Source organism: Rattus norvegicus, chromosome 7 (assembly GCF_021556685.1).
Source record: "Rattus norvegicus strain SHRSP/BbbUtx chromosome 7, alternate assembly SHRSP_T2T, whole genome shotgun sequence".
Taxonomy (NCBI): Eukaryota; Metazoa; Chordata; class Mammalia; order Rodentia; family Muridae; genus Rattus; species Rattus norvegicus.
The window spans coordinates 95,255,999-95,276,920 of record NC_141540.1 but is presented as its reverse complement, the minus strand read 5'-3'; the positions used below and the strand labels follow the sequence as shown (position 1 = coordinate 95,276,920).

At 40.5% G+C, this 20,922-nt stretch overlaps 1 protein-coding gene across 1 annotated transcript in view; it reads left to right on the top strand.

The window, feature by feature from the left end:
- The window catches only part of Tnfrsf11b (TNF receptor superfamily member 11B), a 28,011-nt gene extending 15,526 nt beyond the window's left edge, over nucleotides 1–12,485 (top strand). Inside the window, exons 2-5 of the mRNA NM_012870.2 lie at nucleotides 2,817–3,183; nucleotides 6,813–7,004; nucleotides 8,720–8,944; nucleotides 10,621–12,485. Of these exons, the coding sequence (NP_037002.1) occupies nucleotides 2,817–3,183; nucleotides 6,813–7,004; nucleotides 8,720–8,944; nucleotides 10,621–11,009 (1,173 nt within the window). The 3' untranslated portion in view covers nucleotides 11,010–12,485. The remainder of the gene's footprint in view (nucleotides 1–2,816; nucleotides 3,184–6,812; nucleotides 7,005–8,719; nucleotides 8,945–10,620) is intronic.
- Nucleotides 12,486–20,922: the final 8,437 nt, after the last annotated feature.

Sequence of the window (20,922 nt, the reverse complement as noted above, 5' to 3'; positions counted from 1 at the left end):
AACCTTCTGGGTTTTAAAATGTGTATGATGATAATTCCACATTGAATTATCTTGAGGAAAGTGTCTCCACTAATTACTCTCTAATTCTTAAATCCAGGCTTGGTTTATTCCACTGTTTCTCTAAATATCTTTCACCTCAATTTTCCTGTATCTTAAAGAAATCACTGCTTTCCACGGTATTGGTTCAGGGAAACAGTAGTATCATGTCAACTTCCTAGAAAAATGCAAATTGTATTAGTGTTCTTGGTGATATAGTCTTGAGTCTGAAAGTCTTGGAATTTGAAATATTTTATATTTTGACTTTTAATGTGTTAAGAACAACTGCATGTGCTTTGACAGCTGAGACCCCCTAGTCTCCAAATCCCAGCACCCCATTTCTACACAATCTAAATTTCTTGAACACTTACATGAGAGTCAGAAAGGTTTGGATTTTAGACCATTTCAAACTTTATGTTTCCAAGTTACAAGTACTAAGCAATTGTTGGTATTTTTGTGGCTCCAAAGGGTGAAGCACATAAGTAGTTACTGTTTGCCTCTCCCATCCCATCTTCATCATTTCTGAGTAATGGAACGGGGTGGAGCAATGTTAATGAACAAGTGAGCATTCTTGACCCCTGTGGAAATGGGCACAGGAAAACAATGAGAAGCTTGGCTGGATGCTGAACTTGAGAAAAATGCCTCTCTGGACCTCTCAGCCAGACCTCTTGAAAGCAGACAAAACCCTCAAAAGTGGCTTTCCAGGAAATCTAAAGTGAACTGCAATAGAAAAAGAAATGAAAGTATGTCTCATTGCTTTCATATGGGTTTGTATGTTGTGTTAGGAAAACCTCATGCCATAGCACTGGGGATTGGAGAAATATTTGAACCAGATCCTTAACTCATGCCTCATAGCATATTCAAATCAACAGTCAGCCAGCCAGTCATTTCATCTTTGCGTCTTTCAAGCCATCAACAGCCTCAGAGAAACAAAGGAGCATGCTTTTCTCAGAACCATCAAGTTGTGGGGTGTCCTGGTGAGCCAGCAGGCCTGGCTTTACACTGTTCCACTCTCAGGCTGCAGGTTGGAGTATCTCACAGCAAAGCACTCTGCTGAAAGATCCATTATTCTGGGGAGGTATTTTGCTATTTTCTTTCCGGTTATCAGCTCATATGGTCTAAGACACTGGCCATGTTCCACTGAGAAGTGAATGGAATCTCTTACATTAAAATACCGAATGCTTATGAAAGAGGCCAGTTAGTCTTCTTTGCCTTGACAACATCTCATTTAATAGGGGATGCTGTTTCTCTAGCTTGGCAAGGTTGACCCAGGAATGTGTGGTGGTGAGAAGGGAACATTTCCTGAGCTCTACAAACAAGAGAGTTTGGGGAGAAAATATTGTGCTTGGTTTGCTCCTTTCCCCAAACCTGTAAACAGTCAGTGCTGATCCTTGTACCAAAAAACAAACAATACAAATCAAGCAAGCCACCCTCCACACACAAATAACACTGCTCCTTCTGAGGACATGTTTCCTGTAATTAGTGGGAAGCTGTTTTCTGAAGACCTTTGGGGATGTAGAACAAGAGACAGAATTCATGTGGTGCTGGTCCTCCATGAAGCCCCCTTGCCTGTGGCGTCATTTCCCTTTCTTCACAGACTTCTTATGATGGATGGTGGCTTCTGAACCCATGCCTGCTCCCTCCTGTTTCCCCCAGTTAACCCAAGGAAAGACCTGTGTGTGGCAAGATTGTCTGCCAGCTTGCTCATTGGAGAAAATGTCCATCTTAAGATACTAGGACTCTTCTTAGCGGATTGTAAGCTTACAGGGACTGTGCTCGTGTGTGATGCATAGTTCTGGTTCCTTACTCCCAGTAGACATTTCACATGAATCTATTGCATGGATGCATGGATGGATGGATGGATGGAAGGATGGATGGATGGATGGATGGATGGATGGAAACTGATAATCATGTACTTTCCCACTTCATCAACTCTATTCCATTGCTTTTCATCATTAAGCCTTAATTACAGAAACTAAAAGAGACATTATCTGGTCCTCAGTCCAACTACTGCAAGAATATTAGCAATTTAGACTTTCTCCATCTTCTGCTGCATGTTTCCTATCTCCTTACCCTGCTTTTCCATTTATTTTTAAAATAGTGTTTAATTTCTACCATTCCTTTTAATTTTACTGTATGACTTTTCTTCTCTAACTGGACTGCAAACTTCTAGGTGCAGTCTCTGAGCCATTTAATTTAGAACTATATCTGGAGTACTTAGAACAGAGTCTGGCCCACAGTAACTAGTAAAGTCAGTGAGAAAATAATGCTTAGTATATTCATTCCATACAATAGAATCAACACAGTACTTTTGTCCATTTGCATTGCTAATTTATAAGCCCAACTCCCCAGGAAGAAAACCACATTGCTTTAGGGTATGCCTTGGAAGTCTACATTTTTAACAAGGAGTCTAAGTGATTTCGGTGTAACTGTTGTGAGGGTGACCAGTTTACACTAATCTGGAGATGATCCTGAGACCTAGGGTAATGAAGTCCTGGAGGTCAAATGACTATTCAGTGGTCTCCCGTGTGTTAGCAGTGCTATTCTGAGTTCTATTATTGCTGTCTTCTTTGAGTCTGCATCACGTTGTTTGCCTGTTGCCATTTATCCTCTTGGAGAAACATCTGGAAGCAAAGTCGTGGCTTTGGAACCTCTCTTGTGTAGGAGATCCCAGGAATGGCATTATGGTTAGGTGATTAGTGACTTTTTGACTCAGATGTTGCCTTGGCATAGAATCACCATCCCATTTCCACCCCAATAAACCACTGTGTCTCTTCTAGTTCTTGGACATCATTGAATGGACAACCCAGGAAACCTTTCCTCCAAAATACTTGCATTATGACCCAGAAACCGGACGTCAGCTCTTGTGTGACAAATGTGCTCCTGGCACCTACCTAAAACAGCACTGCACAGTCAGGAGGAAGACACTGTGTGTCCCTTGCCCTGACTACTCTTATACAGACAGCTGGCACACGAGTGATGAATGCGTGTACTGCAGCCCCGTGTGCAAGGAACTGCAGACCGTGAAACAGGAGTGCAACCGCACCCACAACCGAGTGTGCGAATGTGAGGAAGGGCGCTACCTGGAGCTCGAATTCTGCTTGAAGCACCGGAGCTGTCCCCCAGGCTTGGGTGTGCTGCAGGCTGGTAGGTATCTATTATGAGGCACAGCAAAATCAAGAAGGACCCCGAAGAGCTAGGCAGCAGCTAGCTTAGGGGACACTTGTCCTGATTGATGAAAGTCCCCGTTAGCTGTGTCCTGTGTATCGAGATGATTCTGATAAAAGGTACCTGTTAGCTGTGAGCTGTGTGTCTGGATTGTTTCCAAAGGACCTTTCTCAAAGGGATCCTTTGCCACTGCAGCGTAATTTAGTGAGGAATCTCAAATGCAGCAAAGCGTTCCCTAATGAGACACGTGATGAACAGCTCAAATTTAAAGGACCCTGGTCTGAGTTGCGCTACCAAGAGAAGCTAACATATACCACCATGTTTCACTTTGGCACGGACAGTTTCAGTCTGCAGTGCTTTTTGACAAACATCAGAAATGTTATCGATACCAAGAGAATAATTATGCTGATATTAATGAGACTCTGGAGTACTAACAATGAACGGTTATAATTAATTATGTAAAAAATGGGAATGGTTAGGGGAACTACATATCATTATTAAAAATGAAGCTGCTTCTCCTCTTGGCACAGGAGTTGAACGTTTGGGAGGATAAGGACAGCAGCAAACTTGACAACCAGTTTGTTCTTTATCTTAGACAAAACAGATTGTCAAGCAAACAGGAAGTCCTTGTGTATAAACAAGTACTTTCCCTTCTCCAATTCCAAACAGCATGGGCTGGGGGCTAGTGAGGGACTTACAAAGCTGAAACCCACATTTCTTTTCACGCACACGCACAAAGCCACAAAGCTGCCCTGGAGATTACAAGACTTGTGGCTTAGGAAAGTGAAGAGTACGCTCTCAGTGGGAAGAAAGAGAAATCCCTGTAACTTGCTCTAACTCACTTTACAGCAGCGTCTCTCAACTCACTGCTCTTTACACAGCTGGATCATTCTTTTCCGTGCGAGCCTGTCCTGTGCCTCCCTGAAGACCTGTGAATCTAGCAACCAGCTCCCAACTGCAGGCCTCCTTCCACTATGGGAGGCCAATTTGCTCCTGGTTGAGAGTTCATAGCCTAGTACGTGAATTGCTTATGACAAGTAAAAGTTTAAATGACCAGTATTATAGGTCTGAAGGCAGACACGGGGAGTATATACAGTTAAAGCCAGGTACAAAAGCAAAGGCCAAGGAAGTCCCATCTCCAAAGAAGCTCCAGCTTCTGATCACAGGGTTGAGGCTGAGTGTACACAGTGAATGTCAGGGCAGCCTAGGCTATTCAGTGAGTGTGTGAATGAATGTCTCAAGAAAGGAAACAAGGCCAAAACCAAAAAATTTAAATCTATTTAGTCTCTTTTGTAGGGAATCTTTAAAAGAGTGAGCATTGCAGTAAAGACCATGCTCACATGACTACCTTGTACAGTTCAAGGAGAAAGAACTGTTATTTCCTACTTTTTACTGGGGAATACTTTGGGACTCAATTGAGTAGAAAAACCCCTAGCCTCCTTACTCCAGTGAAATGGATTGAGTAGATTCAGATACAGAAATTAAGCATGAGTTGTGCAGCTCAAAAGTTGAACATTGTGGAACTAGTAAGGTCCTTGTTCTCCTAAACATGAAAATATTTCATCAGGGCCAAGCAACAGGTAACCATAAGTCTTAGAATAAAGGCACATGCTTTCGTCTGAGTTACCATGGTGGACTTTATTTAACCTTTTTTCTCCCTGAAAACCTGCAAGGGGGTTCTGCACAGAGGTTTCCAGGCCCTAAGAGAGGGAGGATTGTTTGGTGTTAGTCTATAAAATATTTGATATCTATTTTTCTTGTTGGTTTGAAGCCAAGCTCGCTTCATATTCTACTCTTCATATCCTGCTAGCAAGTCCTCTGCTTCCTGTCGTTACTTTGGACTGTTTTAGTGAGTTACAATTCATCTTGTCATTTAGTGTTTCACATTTTGTCTGTCAGGCTAGATGTTTGTTATTTCTACACATACTAACGTGGTGAAATCGTTACTTAGATGGCTACATCGTTTTCAGGCACAAGAGTTCTGCCGATGTTAGAAGAAGTCCTATTCACAGAGGTAATAATTACAAATTATTCTTTGGACTCTTCTTGTTAAAGAATTAGAAAGGGCAGTTCACCAGAAGAAATATGTTATACACATGACCTCTTGTTAGGTGACATCAGAAAAAACAAGCCCCTAACATGTACCTGAAGAACAGTAACATTTCTTTCTGTGTACATCATGTGATAGTTGGCAAATGGATTCTTGGGTCCACACACTCAAGGGATGTATTCCCAGTAAGTTGACAGAGACCAGATGTGTAAATATTTCTACTTACAAGACTGTAGAGCTTAGCACGGAGCAGGGTTCCATTTAAGGAGAGGGATGTAGTAAGGAAGTTCCCTTCCTAGTGTACATCCTCTTTGTTTTGTGAGGATTGTTCTTAAGACAATGTCACTGCAGTGTTTGAGACAGCATTTCTGTGAGACTTCACACTATGCTTTCCCTTCTTCTCTTTCCCTTCTAGCCCTTTATCTTTTTTACAGGGCAATGAATCATCAATCTTTTTATAAATGATGAGACTTGAACCACACTTTTTACTGGTTTCTTTTCTTTCCATTTTTTTTCCCTTTTCAGGATGGGTAAGCGACACAATGAAATGAGAGGTGGAACTTTTTAATAAATGAAATTTAATAATTTTCTGTAGCTTTCATTCATCTCTTTTGTGTTTGTTATCTTGCATGAGCCAGAGTTGGCCTGTGCAATCTACATTTGAATACGGAAGTCTAAATCTGTTCAGCCAGCTTACACTAGATGGAGATATTTTCATATGCAAATGCACTATAATGTGTGCTGTGCTCATGCATAATAGAGTCCAGGGTTTGAATATATTTATTTTCAGTTGCATCTCTATTGAAAGTTTCTTCAACTCAAGAGTTTTCAAATCCAGTGATGTCTTCCAAAGTATTAAATGCCTTAGGAGCACAAAGTAAAATATCCTTATAGTTATCCTTTCCCAAAGATTTAACCACGCTCGCTATTTACTCAACAGTATAAACAAACACTACATCATCGTCTGTTTATTATGTAGCTCAACCATGGGGATACGATTAGAGTCAGCAGTCAACTTTACCACCACCTTCAAGAGTTTATTGTAATGCATGGTTCTCAAGGTTTGCACAGTTCTCAATTAGGAGGTAGGAGAGAAAGAACTTCCATAAGAAATGATTGGAATTTAACAATGCAACATTGAATGGGTGCTGACTTCAAAGTGTGTCAGACAGTAAAGCAGACACACCGCACTTATCTTGATGGTTTTTCCAGGAATAATTGTGCAAAGAATACGGTTGACAAGCCTTACTGGCACTTCGTCAGTGGCAGCACTAATGAATACCCCACCCTCCTCTCCTTCCATTTCCCATTTCAGGAGCATCTTTGTAGGTAATAGCACAACAAACTTGTGCGGGTATTACAGGAAGGGGAAAGAGCCTGAGGGGGCCGACTATAGAAGTTTTGTTATCGCTGTCTAATGAAGTGAAAAATGGAAACTCTGAAAGTTCCCTGCAATACACAGTAGCAGTAAAAACTTTCTCCAGATCTGTGCTAAGTCATTGTCTACAGAGAGAGAGTTGAGAGAGAAGGTGCTAAATTTCTGGGTGTTTTTCAACAGGGACCCCAGAGCGAAACACGGTTTGCAAAAGATGTCCGGATGGGTTCTTCTCAGGTGAGACGTCATCGAAAGCACCCTGTAGGAAACACACCAACTGCAGCTCACTTGGCCTCCTGCTAATTCAGAAAGGAAATGCAACACATGACAATGTATGTTCCGGAAACAGAGAAGCAACTCAAAATTGTGGAATAGGTAATTATACTGAATGGGTCAGCCTGTTTTCTTACTGTTTCAGCATGGCCTTTTCTGAGAGGCATACAAACTTACATTTTGAATTTTATGTTTGTTTGTTTGTTTGGAGACAAGGTTTCCCTGTGTAACAGTTCTGGCTGTCCTGGAACTTACAATGTAGACTATACTAGCCTCGATCCACCTGATCCACCTGCCTCTACCTATGGAGTGCTGGGATTAAAGGTGTGTACCAAGAAGCCTGGTTACGCTCTGCGTTTTTTGATTTTTAACCAGCCTAACAGGTGCGGACAGCTCAAATTTAAAGAAACAAACAAACAAATTTCAAAAACAAAAGACAAAAAAAACAAAACAACAACAGAAAACCTTGTGTCTTCTCACTGATCCCAAGGGTACCATAAGACACTGAGGCTTCCCAGTGCTCTCGCACCAACATCAAGAATAACCCATTAGTGATGTCAAGCTGATAACCTGAGCACAAATTAGCCAACTTCAAATCATAGAACTGAGTCGAATATTTCTATCATTTCTTAGAATGTCTGTATTAGCTAAAGTATAGATCAGCAACTAAAAATAACAAGCTGTTGGAAACTTAGAAGTGTGAACTTGGCTTTGCTACCAGTTATTTCCCTAGATTTGTTGCATGGAAGCTCCAAGGTGCTTTGTGTTAAATTCTTTAGTTGCTTATAGTCACCACAAATAGAAGAAAGCACTCCATCGGAGTGATCCTATCCGTGTATTCGTTCACTCTGCTTCCCGGCTTCTACATTAATCTCAATATTTCCCCGTGGGACTTATGCATCAATGCCGTGCCTTCATGAGCAGGTCAAACTGACACAAACCAATGTGACTCTTCCAAAATGTCTTTGTTTCTTATACAGAACATGAAACATAAGAAGGAACACAGGTGCATTCTATAGTTCCAAGCCACTTCCGATGTTTGTCACTACATTGTCAGCTACCTTGATTAATTTAACCCTTTTCTTATCTGAAAAACAAAAATGAGTGGGAAGGCTAATGAAAAGAGTTAATTCCAGCCTTAACCTTGATTTTATTTTTGCAATTAATTGAGCATTTAGTATATGCTGATTCCTTTACTTTATAAACATTGGTATTTACAAAAAACACTGGAAAATTTACTTAGAAAAATATAGATAATTAATGGTTTAACATTCACATATATATTTGTCTTACTGATAAGCAATATGTTTACAACACATAAAATAATGCACTATCATGATTGCACACAAATACAGTACACTATTTTGATTATTGTTTAAGTTCTTTCTAGAGAATGATTTTGTGTTTTGGTTTTTCTTTGATCCTGACCTTGAGGTACCTGGTAGTCACCAAGTAACCTTTTAATAAAGCATTAATATTTACATTAAGTTATATAATTTTGTCAATTATTTGTATGTATTTATATTCAATTCTCATTAAATGTTTTTTAATGTTTACATCTCCCCCTTCCCCGCTCCAAAAAAGAGAAAGGGAAATGAACGAATCTAAGATAACACAGAAACCCAGTTGGTCTCTATATTAAGAGCATCCTACAGAAAACTCTTTATTCAGACTTCCCATTTTAGCCCGCTGTCTCACAGAAAACTCAGCCCCCAAACTCATTTTGTGGTTGGCTTTGTTTTGCTTTGTTTTCGTTGGAAGGACTTCGGGAAGTGAAAGCATTCAGTGAATCTTGTTATTGGTCACTCTCCCTACAGATGTCACCCTGTGCGAAGAGGCATTCTTCAGGTTTGCTGTGCCTACCAAGATTATACCGAATTGGCTGAGTGTTCTGGTGGACAGTTTGCCTGGGACCAAAGTGAATGCAGAGAGTGTAGAGAGGATAAAACGGAGACACAGCTCGCAAGAGCAAACTTTCCAGCTACTTAAGCTGTGGAAGCATCAAAACAGAGACCAGGAAATGGTGAAGAAGATCATCCAAGGTACCATCTCCTGAAAGAAATGAGTTAATAGGCAATCAAAGACACCTATTTTTCATAAGCTAATGAATTAGACTATACGTAGTGGGGCTGGTGTTTTCCTCCTGTAACCATCATGGTATTGACACTTGCTCGCCAACTGACAGTGTGGACAGGATTCCTGTCACAGATGAGGAAGGTTCTGTTCCAACCTCTGCTTCGATTAAAAGATAGGGCATGCTCTTTACATGCAAGATTAGCCTGCGGGGAATAGGACTCTACTCACAGATTCTTTACTCTTTGCTCTAGTCACGTCTACCTAGAAGATATTTGGTCTCTTGGCTCCTGCTTTCACATTTCATGCTCTGCTGTTCTTGGTAATTCTCTTCAGCAAGATACCAAGTGTCTTGCAGATAACCTCTCATTAATCCCAACTATATAGCCCGCATCCAAATTACCATTTTGGTCACTCCTGTGGTGGGGATTAGTAAGGTTCGATAAATGTTTTAGGTTCTTAGGAGAAAGGGCTGGCTAAAAGCATGAGTCACATATGCTAGGGCTTCTGGAAGAATCTCCTTTAGAAATAGGGTGGAGAAGGGAAAAAGGGAGGGCATGAAGGGAAGGGGAGAGGAGACCAAAAGAGGAGAACATGAACTTTAATTCACATGAAATTTATGTACACTATATTATAAACTTTCCAATTTGTGATATACAGTGCAAAGAGACTTACTATTTGGGAAGATATTCTAAGAGAAGAAGGAGGGTTTTCCTAATGCAGACAATAAGGGGCAGAAAATACCCTGCCATACCTAATATCTGACAGAGTTTCTCTACACCGCCCATAAAGCTTCAGACACAAAAAGCCAGAGTCATAGATTTTAGGAGACTTAGTCCTTTGACAGTCCGGTGCTTTTGCTTATGCAAACACTAAACTTTTCTTGTGTCTCTGGCAAAACAACATCATTCTTTGAACCTGTAATTAGCCCTGAAGCAAAAAGAAAAAGAAATAGAAACCCAGGAACTGTCAGTATGTGAAAGGACCCAATTCCAGGCTTTATAAATGAGAACACAGCAACCCAGAAAGACGAACGGAGTTGCCTCAAGGCTCACAGATAGTAAATGACTCATGTCGTTAATAGAGACATTAGTTACTCCTTCTTATGTTTATGCCCAAGTTCATTGCTAAAATGCCCTCCAGGCTATGTGTTTGCTGCTCTTGGACTCCCATTACTGGCTTCCCATATCTGCCACACTCGGGTGCTTCTCCGAGAGTATGTGTATTTATTAAACACTAGTTAAAGAGACTCTTGTCAACTAGGGCCAAGGTTAGATGCCAAATGAAGAAATGTTTATTATAATATATAAAACCTGAATACTTTGTTTTTTTTTCTCCCTGAAATGTTGTCATTTTAAAGTTTCAAGTTTTACTGGGAAAATTCAAGGTGATGAGTCCATAATTTTCTGTTTTTCAATGTCAAAATCCAAAGCTTCTCACAAAACTGTTATTGGATGCTTGAAATGATTGTATGATTTCCTATTATAACGTAAAATAATATCACCTTAGTAATCAGAAATAATTAGTCATTTAAATCACCTAGGGCAATGCCTTTTCTTAAAATGGAGCTATGAATTGTGTGAGAGTGTCTGCCTGGGTTGTCAGATGAGGAAGATTGATGTGAAAATCTCTTTGGTTCATGCAGACATTGACCTCTGTGAAAGCAGTGTGCAACGGCATATCGGCCACGCGAACCTCACCACAGAGCAGCTCCGCATCTTGATGGAGAGCTTGCCTGGGAAGAAGATCAGCCCAGACGAGATTGAGAGAACGAGAAAGACCTGCAAACCCAGCGAGCAGCTCCTGAAGCTACTGAGCTTGTGGAGGATCAAAAATGGAGACCAAGACACCTTGAAGGGCCTGATGTACGCACTCAAGCACTTGAAAGCATACCACTTTCCCAAAACCGTCACCCACAGTCTGAGGAAGACCATCAGGTTCTTGCACAGCTTCACCATGTACCGATTGTATCAGAAACTCTTTCTAGAAATGATAGGGAATCAGGTTCAATCAGTGAAGATAAGCTGCTTATAGTTAGGAATGGTCACTGGGCTGTTTCTTCAGGATGGGCCAACACTGATGGAGCAGATGGCTGCTTCTCCGGCTCTTGAAATGGCAGTTGATTCCTTTCTCATCAGTTGGTGGGAATGAAGATCCTCCAGCCCAACACACACACTGGGGAGTCTGAGTCAGGAGAGTGAGGCAGGCTATTTGATAATTGTGCAAAGCTGCCAGGTGTACACCTAGAAAGTCAAGCACCCTGAGAAAGAGGATATTTTTATAACCTCAAACATAGGCCCTTTCCTTCCTCTCCTTATGGATGAGTACTCAGAAGGCTTCTACTATCTTCTGTGTCATCCCTAGATGAAGGCCTCTTTTATTTATTTTTTTATTCTTTTTTTCGGAGCTGGGGACCGAACCCAGGGCCTTGCGCTTGCGAGGCAAGTGCTCTACCACTGAGCTAAATCTCCAACCCCTGAAGGCCTCTTTCTTTCTGCCTCTGATAGTCTATGACATTCTTTTTTCTACAATTCGTATCAGGTGCACGAGCCTTATCCCATTTGTAGGTTTCTAGGCAAGTTGACCGTTAGCTATTTTTCCCTCTGAAGATTTGATTCGAGTTGCAGACTTGGCTAGACAAGCAGGGGTAGGTTATGGTAGTTTATTTAACAGACTGCCACCAGGAGTCCAGTGTTTCTTGTTCCTCTGTAGTTGTACCTAAGCTGACTCCAAGTACATTTAGTATGAAAAATAATCAACAAATTTTATTCCTTCTATCAACATTGGCTAGCTTTGTTTCAGGGCACTAAAAGAAACTACTATATGGAGAAAGAATTGATATTGCCCCCAACGTTCAACAACCCAATAGTTTATCCAGCTGTCATGCCTGGTTCAGTGTCTACTGACTATGCGCCCTCTTATTACTGCATGCAGTAATTCAACTGGAAATAGTAATAATAATAATAGAAATAAAATCTAGACTCCATTGGATCTCTCTGAATATGGGAATATCTAACTTAAGAAGCTTTGAGATTTCAGTTGTGTTAAAGGCTTTTATTAAAAAGCTGATGCTCTTCTGTAAAAGTTACTAATATATCTGTAAGACTATTACAGTATTGCTATTTATATCCATCCAGATATATTTTGTACATATTATAATCCTAGAGAGAAATGTCGTAGGATTTAATTTTAGAAAGAAAAAAATTCTGTTTACTATTGTGACAAATAAAAGAGATAAAATATATTTTTAATAGAAACTTTGTAGTGTTTTCCAATAGGTACTATCAGGTTTCCAGTGTGGAATGTTTTTATAATATAATTTTATCTGTATAAAATGTAATATCATTTTATAGAAAAATGTATTATGTACTCAGTTGTTTGTCAGAAAGTGTATGAACTATAAATTATCTAAATATTAGATGCTCTGAGAAATTGAATGTACCTTTATTTAAGGATTTTTGTGATCGCACTATATAAATAACATCATTAAAGTTTTCAAATTATTTTTCATTTCTTTTACTCTTGTTTTTATTTGAACAAGACATCAATAGGCTTACTGGCTCACAATTTTCCTGTTCATCTTTGATCATCACAAACATCTAGGAGTTGTTTAAAATACAAATTCCTGGAACACATTGTAAAAAGTCTTCTAGAGATGAACAACTGTGGGCCAGGGAATGCTCCATAGTGATTTTTATTTCTATAAAAGAAACTGAAGGATTGCTGAGGCCAGGATTGGTGTATACATGAAACAAGTCATAAGTGACATCACCAACATCAGAAGACCGAACTGTGCTTCTGCCCGGAAGAAGTGAAAATCACACTACCTACGTCTTTTTTTTTTTTTTTTGGTTCTTTTTTTTCGGAGCTGGGGACCGAACCCAGGGCCTTGCGCTTCCTAGGTAAGCGCTCTACCACTGAGCTAAATCCCCAGCCCCCACTACCTACGTCTTGGAAAGAGAAAAGCCAGTATTTGGAAGGGTTGCATAATGACTGAATTGTCACGTGTCCTCCAACCCATTCATTTATGCCATAATCCTGACACCATGCTATGTTCCTTTACGTAGAAAAGAGAATTGATGGAATCAGATTAAGGACGTTGAGGTGGGATTATCCCACTGACCCACTTACTTACAATGATGAGGATCTTTATAAGAAATGCCAAAATGAGGAGACCACGGTGTGAGGACAGAGATGGAAGTGGTGGGTCCTGAGTCAAGGAAGCCAGAAGTGGTAGCACACAGACAGTTTCAACCAGGACCCTGGGTGGGCTAGTGAGTTTACATCTGTCTTCCGGATCTGAGGAAAGGCTTCCGCCATTCTCAGCCGTACCATCTGTGACGTTTGTTAGAGCAGCTGGAGTGAATGCTCAAAGGTGACTTCCGAGCTTCAGAAAGAGGGGAAGTAAAATAATTTACTCTCCTTTGAATGGCGGTTCCTACTCTTTCTCCATTTGCACACACCTATCTTTCAATTTAGTGTCAAGTTACTGAACGTGACCTCCGTTCTCTCACTCTAGGATTGATGGAATGACAAACCTAATGGGCTGCACTGACATATTAATTTCATTTTCCAAGACGTGACCTTGAAAATAGGGCCCACTTACATCTCCTCCGTTTCCCCCTGTCCTAGGCATTAGAATGTTACACTGACCCAAATCTCATGCTGTGGTTACACAGACTCTTAAGTCTAAACAAATAAAAAGCCAAGGCAAAGTCAAGTGACTTTAGGGAACAGGACCCCACCTTTGCCACACTAAGGCAGAGTTGTGGAAGTCAAATATTGAAGGATAAGGCAAGGATTCCGGGATTGACTAGTAGTCTGCATCCAGTCCTTGGGAGCCCCAGTTCTTTGACTGAAGATTTTATTGCCAGAAAATAAAATGACCTAAACCAATCAGCTTCTTAAATTTGAACATTTTACACATGTACATGTGTAAAGATACATGTGTAGATGCATAAGTATGTACACCTTTTTCCGTGTCTGTACATGGATATGTGCAGGTGCATGCAGCCACCTGTGGAGGCCAGAGGCGTCAGATTCGCTGGAGGCATCGAGGCAAAATTACTCAGATTCTCACTGGATGAGCCTCTTTAGGGGCTGGTTTATCCCGAGTTTTGTCTCATCCAAGAGAAAAATTCCAGTCATGATTTTTCCCTCCTTTTTATACTTCTAATTCTGGAAAAAAAATCTCTCTTTCCTCAGGCCTATAATCAGGTTTTTTTTTCCTTTCATTAAAAATTATATTTAGAAAAAAAATGTTTCAGGGCCAGTGAGATGGCTCAGCGGGTAAAAGTACTTGGCACACAAGCCTAGTGACTGGCTTAATCTCTGGAAGCCAAGTATAGGTGGAAAGAGAGGGCCCATTTTTAACTCCATGTGTGTGCAGTGGCATACGTAGACCATCCATCACACACACACACACACACACACACACACACACACACACACACACACACACTCAATAATAATGAATAAAACTTTTAAAAACACTATTTGGAAAACAGGATCCGGGTGTTAGGTACAACCTTGTCACTGAGATGTCACTATGTCTAGGCCTTTGTCAATGGATATATATTTATATGTGTAAATATGCATGTGTAGATACATAAGTACGTGCACATTCCTCTGTGTCTGTACATGGGTATGTGCAGGTGCATGCAGCCACCTGTGGAGGTCAGAGAGGTCAGATCTGCTGGAGCTGAAGTTACAGAAGGTTGGAAGCTGCCTACTGTGGATGCTGGAAGGCAAACCAGTCATTAGGAGAGCAACAGTACCCTAACCGCTGACCCATCTCCCCAGCCCTCTCTCCATAGATTTCTTGCCATCTATGAATCTTCAGCAGTTTTTTTTGTCCAGATACTTTGCTCATTTTAATTATATTTCCTTTTTTCTAGTTTCCCCTTACGAGTTCTTTATTTTTTTTTTCTTTTTTCTTTTTTTCGGAGCTGGGGACCGAACCCCGGGCCTTGCGCTCGCTAGGCAAGCGCTCTACCGCTGAGCTAAATCCCCAGCCCCACGAGTTCTTTAAATATGCTTGGTACAAGCCTTTTAGCCTGCAGTGGTTTTCAAGTATCATTTCTCAGTCTGTGTTTTAGTTTTAACTTTTTTGTTGTGAGTTTACAAAAACAAAACTTTGTGTTGTTGTTGAAAAATCACAAAATACCTTCTCTTTCTGTGGGACAGGGTCTCTCTACGTATGTAGCGCTAACTAACTTCCTTGGAGGAAGACCAGGCTGGCTTTGAACTTGTATCAATTCTCCTGCCTCTACCTCAGGAGTATTGGATTAAAGGTTTAGGTCATACTCAGGTTGTGTGTGTGTGTGTGTGTGTGTGTGTGTGTGTGTGTGTGTGTGTGTGTGAATGAGCATGTGTCCAAGTACCTACATACACCTTATATTCCAATACCCACACTAAATTCAAAGTAAAGTGTTTTTTCTGTTTTCTTTCACAGTTTTTATATTTCAGATTTATCAACTACATTAAATTTTATAGAATGTGTGCTGAATTTTACTTGTCCCAGTAGCATTCTTTGTGAAAGCTAGCATTTCACCATTGAGTTACATTTGCATACATGTATGTATATATATATTACACCTGACATTATATGTGTGCACCTGGCTCTAGGTCTCTGTTCTAGTCCACTAATTTGCATTTGTCTTGGATTGTTCACTGGTTGGTTGGTTGGTTTTTATCAGTTTAAGAAGGTATGATGTTGATTGTGATGGCGTGTGTGAGTGAAAGGGCATTCATGCCGTGGTGTGCATGTAGACGTAAGTGAACAACTTTCGGCAGTGGAGTTAAGTTAAGTGGAGTTAACTTGCTAAGGCAAGTTCTCTGTTATTTTTGCAACTGTGCTATATTTTCTGGGCTAATTGGCCTCCACACTTCCTGTCTCTAGCTCCCCTCTTAGATTATGTGTGTTGAGGTTAAAGGTATGTGTCACCATATCTGGCTTCAAGTGATTTCAGGTCATAAGTCAGGCAGGCTTAGGTCCCAGGACTTTCACCAACTCAGCTGAGCCATGTCTCAACAGAGCACATTCGTTTCCTGAGACAAGGTTTTATACAGTCCAGACTGGCCTTGAACTTGTTATGGAACTGAGGCTGTCTTAAATTGAAAATCCCCTGTCTGTGTCTCCAGAGATTGCAGGCATCCACCACCATGCCTAACCCCATTAATTGGTTGACTCTACCATTTATCCAGTGCCACACGCCATTAATGATTGTCACCTTTTATTAAGTCTTGAACTTATTTCCAGTGATTATTCTGTGGCCTGGGAATTTTGTAGGGTGCGTTTATACTTGTTTATTTTTATTCTTTTCTTGCCTCTTCATACGCTTCAAGTTTTTGTTAAAAGTTACATTGGCTATGACGGTAAGTGAGCAGGAGCTTGCATAGTTTGTAGATCTGGTGATTACCTTTTCTTTTTTCCCCTCTTGCTGGAACTAGAATGAAGGGCTTCATATTAATCCATTTAATAACAGGATCTACTTGGTAATCATTTTTTTTCTTGCTGCTACAGTTACACTCAATGCAACACAGTCTTTGAAACACTTTGCACATGGTATTTCTTTGTAGTTGGCTGGCTGTCCATGAGAGCAATGCCTTTTTAAGGTTTTTGGCCTTTTACAGGAGCTTTCCTCAAAGAGGCTTTCCAGCACACCAATGTGCTCTGTTCTTTCTTGAGTTTGCTGCTAGTTAAGCAAAGCTTTTTGGCATTACTGGGGGAGTGGGAGGCACACACAGTCTCTGGTGTTCTCATTAAGGCTCTGTATTAGGTATGTGTGTGGCCTTTTCAATTCTTGAAGCTGTGAGCTCAGCCCTGAATCCCGTCTCTCTTTCCAGAAAGACTCTTTGCCCTGTACCTCGTTTTTCTGCTCTCGGCTTTGATGAGTGATCACCGATATCATAAAGCCTGCAGTTCTTGCCTGTTTCCCTGATGGCTTAACAGTTTTGTTTTATTAAGTAGGTATTTTATTCTCCACTTAGGGCTGTTGTTCCTCCTCCTTCTTCTAAGGCTGTATGGCTCTCTACACTATCTGAGCACCTTCTGGGAGCGTTCAGAAGGCTTCACAGAAGCAGACACTGCTGGAGGAAGCCTCCACCTTTTGTTGCTCTAAGGGAGTTTGACAATGACCCACTAGCCCATCTTCAACTGTCCTCAATTTTCACCAGCTGAAGTGTTCTTCCTACCACTGAGCCCCATCTTGTCCTGAGACACTTGCCTGTGGATGTCCTCTGTCCCTATGATTGCTGTCTCCTTTAAGATCTGGGGCCACTTATTTGTTTTATAATCCCAGGTCTCCAGTGAATTTTCTTACTTGGGAATTTTTTTTAATCTTTATTAACTTGAGTATTTCTTATTTACATTTCAATTGTTATTCCCCTTCCCAGTTTCCGGGCCAACATCCCCCTAACGCCTCCCCCTTCCCTTCTATCCTCCCCCCATTACCACCCTCCCCCAAACAATCACATTCACTGGGGGTTCAGTCTTGGCAGGACCAAGGGCTTCCCCTTCCACTGGTGCTCTTACTAGGCTATTCATTGCTACATATGTGGTTGGAGCCCAGGGTCAGTCCATGAATTTGAACTTGGGAACTTGAACCACAGTGGAGACCAAAAATGTATTAAGTCAATGTTGTTCTTCAAATGTTAGTGTGAAAGAATGGATTGGAGGTTTAAAAAGTATCCCCACCAGACTATATCTGTTATCTTCTCCTGCCCATGTAAGACATAGATATATTACCATGTATTATTAATAGGATCATATTATAAACTATAATGTTAATATAAGGAAATAGCATTAGACCCATATTCCATATGCCTCAGTAAAACACTCTATGAGGTTTTTATTTATATAACCTATTCTCTATTCTAGCTAAGTCTTATTTACTGTGCTATCTTAATCTTTTTTTATTATAGTAAAAAAAATGTTCTGAGTGACAAAGTAGAGGACTCAAGAGGTTGCATTTCATATTCAGCTCTAAGAAAAGACACAGTTATAAACCATCAGCATCTGTAAACCTAGTCAGTCTTTCATTGTTTTTCTCTATACACCTCTACCTCTGCCTCTATCTCTGACTTTACTTCTATTTTAAAAATGACATCTCACCATGTATATCTGTCTGTCCTCAAAATTTCCCCAACCCTTCTGCCTCTGCCTCCAAGTACTGTGGTTATACATATGTATATCACACCTAGCAATATTTCATTAATTTAAGTTGGGGAATGGTCACAGTCAAACACAAAGTGTTTATCCATTGAGGGTAGAAAAGAGTGTGAAGAAGGCAGAAAACCTGGAGAACTGGGAAACTTCAACAGTGGCTACAAATACAGAGATCGCTGGCCACAGGAGCATCTCTTTTCCAATACATTGAACTTATTCGAAGCCATTATTTTAGTTCAGTTTAACACAGCAGATGAACTGCTGTTATTCTTTCTGTAACCCAGCATTTTCTCTCAGTGTACTTGTGATTGTTGATGTGGCCCACAACTAAGCTCTAATTCCTTATGGCTCTCTTGCTTGGCTTTCCACCCCATCCCCAAAGTATAAAATTGTAAAACAGATATTTAGGCATCAAAATAACCAGCAGCAACTCTGTCTAGAGCATCTTTCCTGAAAACAGTTCAATCTGTTTGAGGAAATGGTACACGTAACTGAAAGTGGAATTACTAGAACCGTCCAGCATGCACAAGTGCCATTTTAGTTTAACAAACCCAGCAAAGTCATCAAGGGTTATGTCTTGAACCCCAGGGCATCTCCACAGAGGTCATATCCCTTACATCAGCTTGGAGACCATAGGTAGAGAGCTGTAAGTGACATGTGGTGGAAGCATGAGAAATTGCACAGGAAAAACTCTAAAGTCTAACATACATGACATGTGGTTTCTATTCAAATTTAATGAGAAGCATAACATAAGCTCATAGGTGCTGGTTACTAAGACACTACATTATAATAGCTGAATCTATTTATCTTGTTTACCCAGAATCATTGTTTTTCCAGTGAACTCCATTTCCTAGGTGTTATTCCCAACTAAAGCCAGTGTTTCCAACTGGGTCTGATAATCCTTAAACCTTCCCCATTCCTCATTCAAGAGATCTGAAACACTTAGGATTCAAACATTTGGAGTTGCTTAGAGTGGACCTTTTGTATTCAGTGAAATTACAAAGGTCTAATGTAAAAGAAGGCTACAGAGAACAGGGTGTAGCAGAGGATCATGGGCACTGCTATGGCAAGCATAGACAGGTAACAAGTCCTATGAATTGGTGTTCTGTTTTGTGAATTGTTACATTTTCGTTCTCAATCAAGACAGTCCTGTCACTTCTAAGGAAGAATCATGACCACTATATGAAGTAAATAAGTTGGTCTTTGGGATTGAGATGCTGCCTGTCCTGATTCGTGAGGTCATGTCACTCGTCCGCCCCCATGTACTGTTACCATGGTACTAGAAGTCATTGGCATAATTTACTGTAACCATAGTGGGAGCCTCTGGAAGTTTAGGGCTCAAATTGATTATTTGCAAAAGAACAAATGGGAAGATTATTCTGGGAGAGGAAAATAGGATGGATTGGAAGAAATGACACAGACACTTAGACAAATGTGGGAGTTCAGAGTGGAATGAAGATATGTGTTAGATCAAAGGACAGTTCATCTTTCTGGAAAAGTCACAACAGGAGGAACATCATCCCTTGGCATTTAGATATGAGTAATGGATTGAAACTGCTCTCTTTTTTCCAAGTATTTAATACAAAATGAATCTTCCATTTCCTGGGCTTTTGTGAGTCTCTCCCTTAGGGAAATCCAGCTCATCTTTTGAGACACAAAGGCTTAAGTCATATTTCCACAAAATTGTTGTGACTAAAAGAAAAATGGCTTCCAGTTTGACATTTGTACGTCAATTTTGGGTTTTCATGATTCATGAGTTTCTGACAAATAAAGGTTTTTTTTAAAAAAAGGGTAGGGGTTGGGATAGTGTACAAAATTTGCATCTGCCTCATAGAATCACATGTCTATAAGAAATAATATGAGGTCATCTATCCATACCTTATCCTTTGGTCCACCCATCCCAAAGCCATCCTGCAAAATCATGAGTTATTAAATAACATTACTCTAATGTCTCTGTCCTTTACAAATACAAGTGAACTCTCACCAAGACTGAGACTGAGACTGGGCAAAGTGGCTCCCTTACTAGTAGAAATGCCCAGGCTTTATAAATTTTAGAGCAAGTGTTGAGGTAGCTCCTCCAGATGGCACTGGCCACATTCCCACATCTCCTAAGAAGAGTCTAGGTAGTTTCTAGGAATCACTCGGGATGGTTGTTAAACACCCACATTCCTAGGACTCTTTCAAGCTGATTTAGACTGAATGGATCAGAGGGCGAGTTGATGGATTCCTATCAGTCAAGTGAAGGAAACAGTTTCCTTCTTTATATTCAGTCATATGAATCAAGACTCCTGTTTAATTCTGGCATCTGCAAACAAGGATAGAAATAAAGAGTCATCCCTACCTGAGCGCATGCATCCATCCATACCTGAATATCTGATTAATCAGGGTCACTTATTAACCACTCCTCTTTCTTAACACGGGGCCTATTAAGGCTTCTAGAAAGCAACATTATATAAAGTGAAAAATCAGGATATCATTTGTTCATCTTCTACACACTTGCTGTTGCTCCTACTTTGACCTTGGTGCTCACAGTAAATGTCATTTATTGAGAGCTAACAAGGAGCACAGCCCTACACTTAAGACTATTATAGACATCATCTCATTAAATCCGAATGTTTCAATTATCTTATTCTGGCTGACCTCCACTACTCATTTATTTTACCATCATCGTTTTATTAAATCCTAACAGCCTGAGCTGCAGACTGCTATGATATCCACTACCATTTATTGGACTTTCCACTCTTATCCACTGCTTGGACAGGGCTGGATCTAATGTCT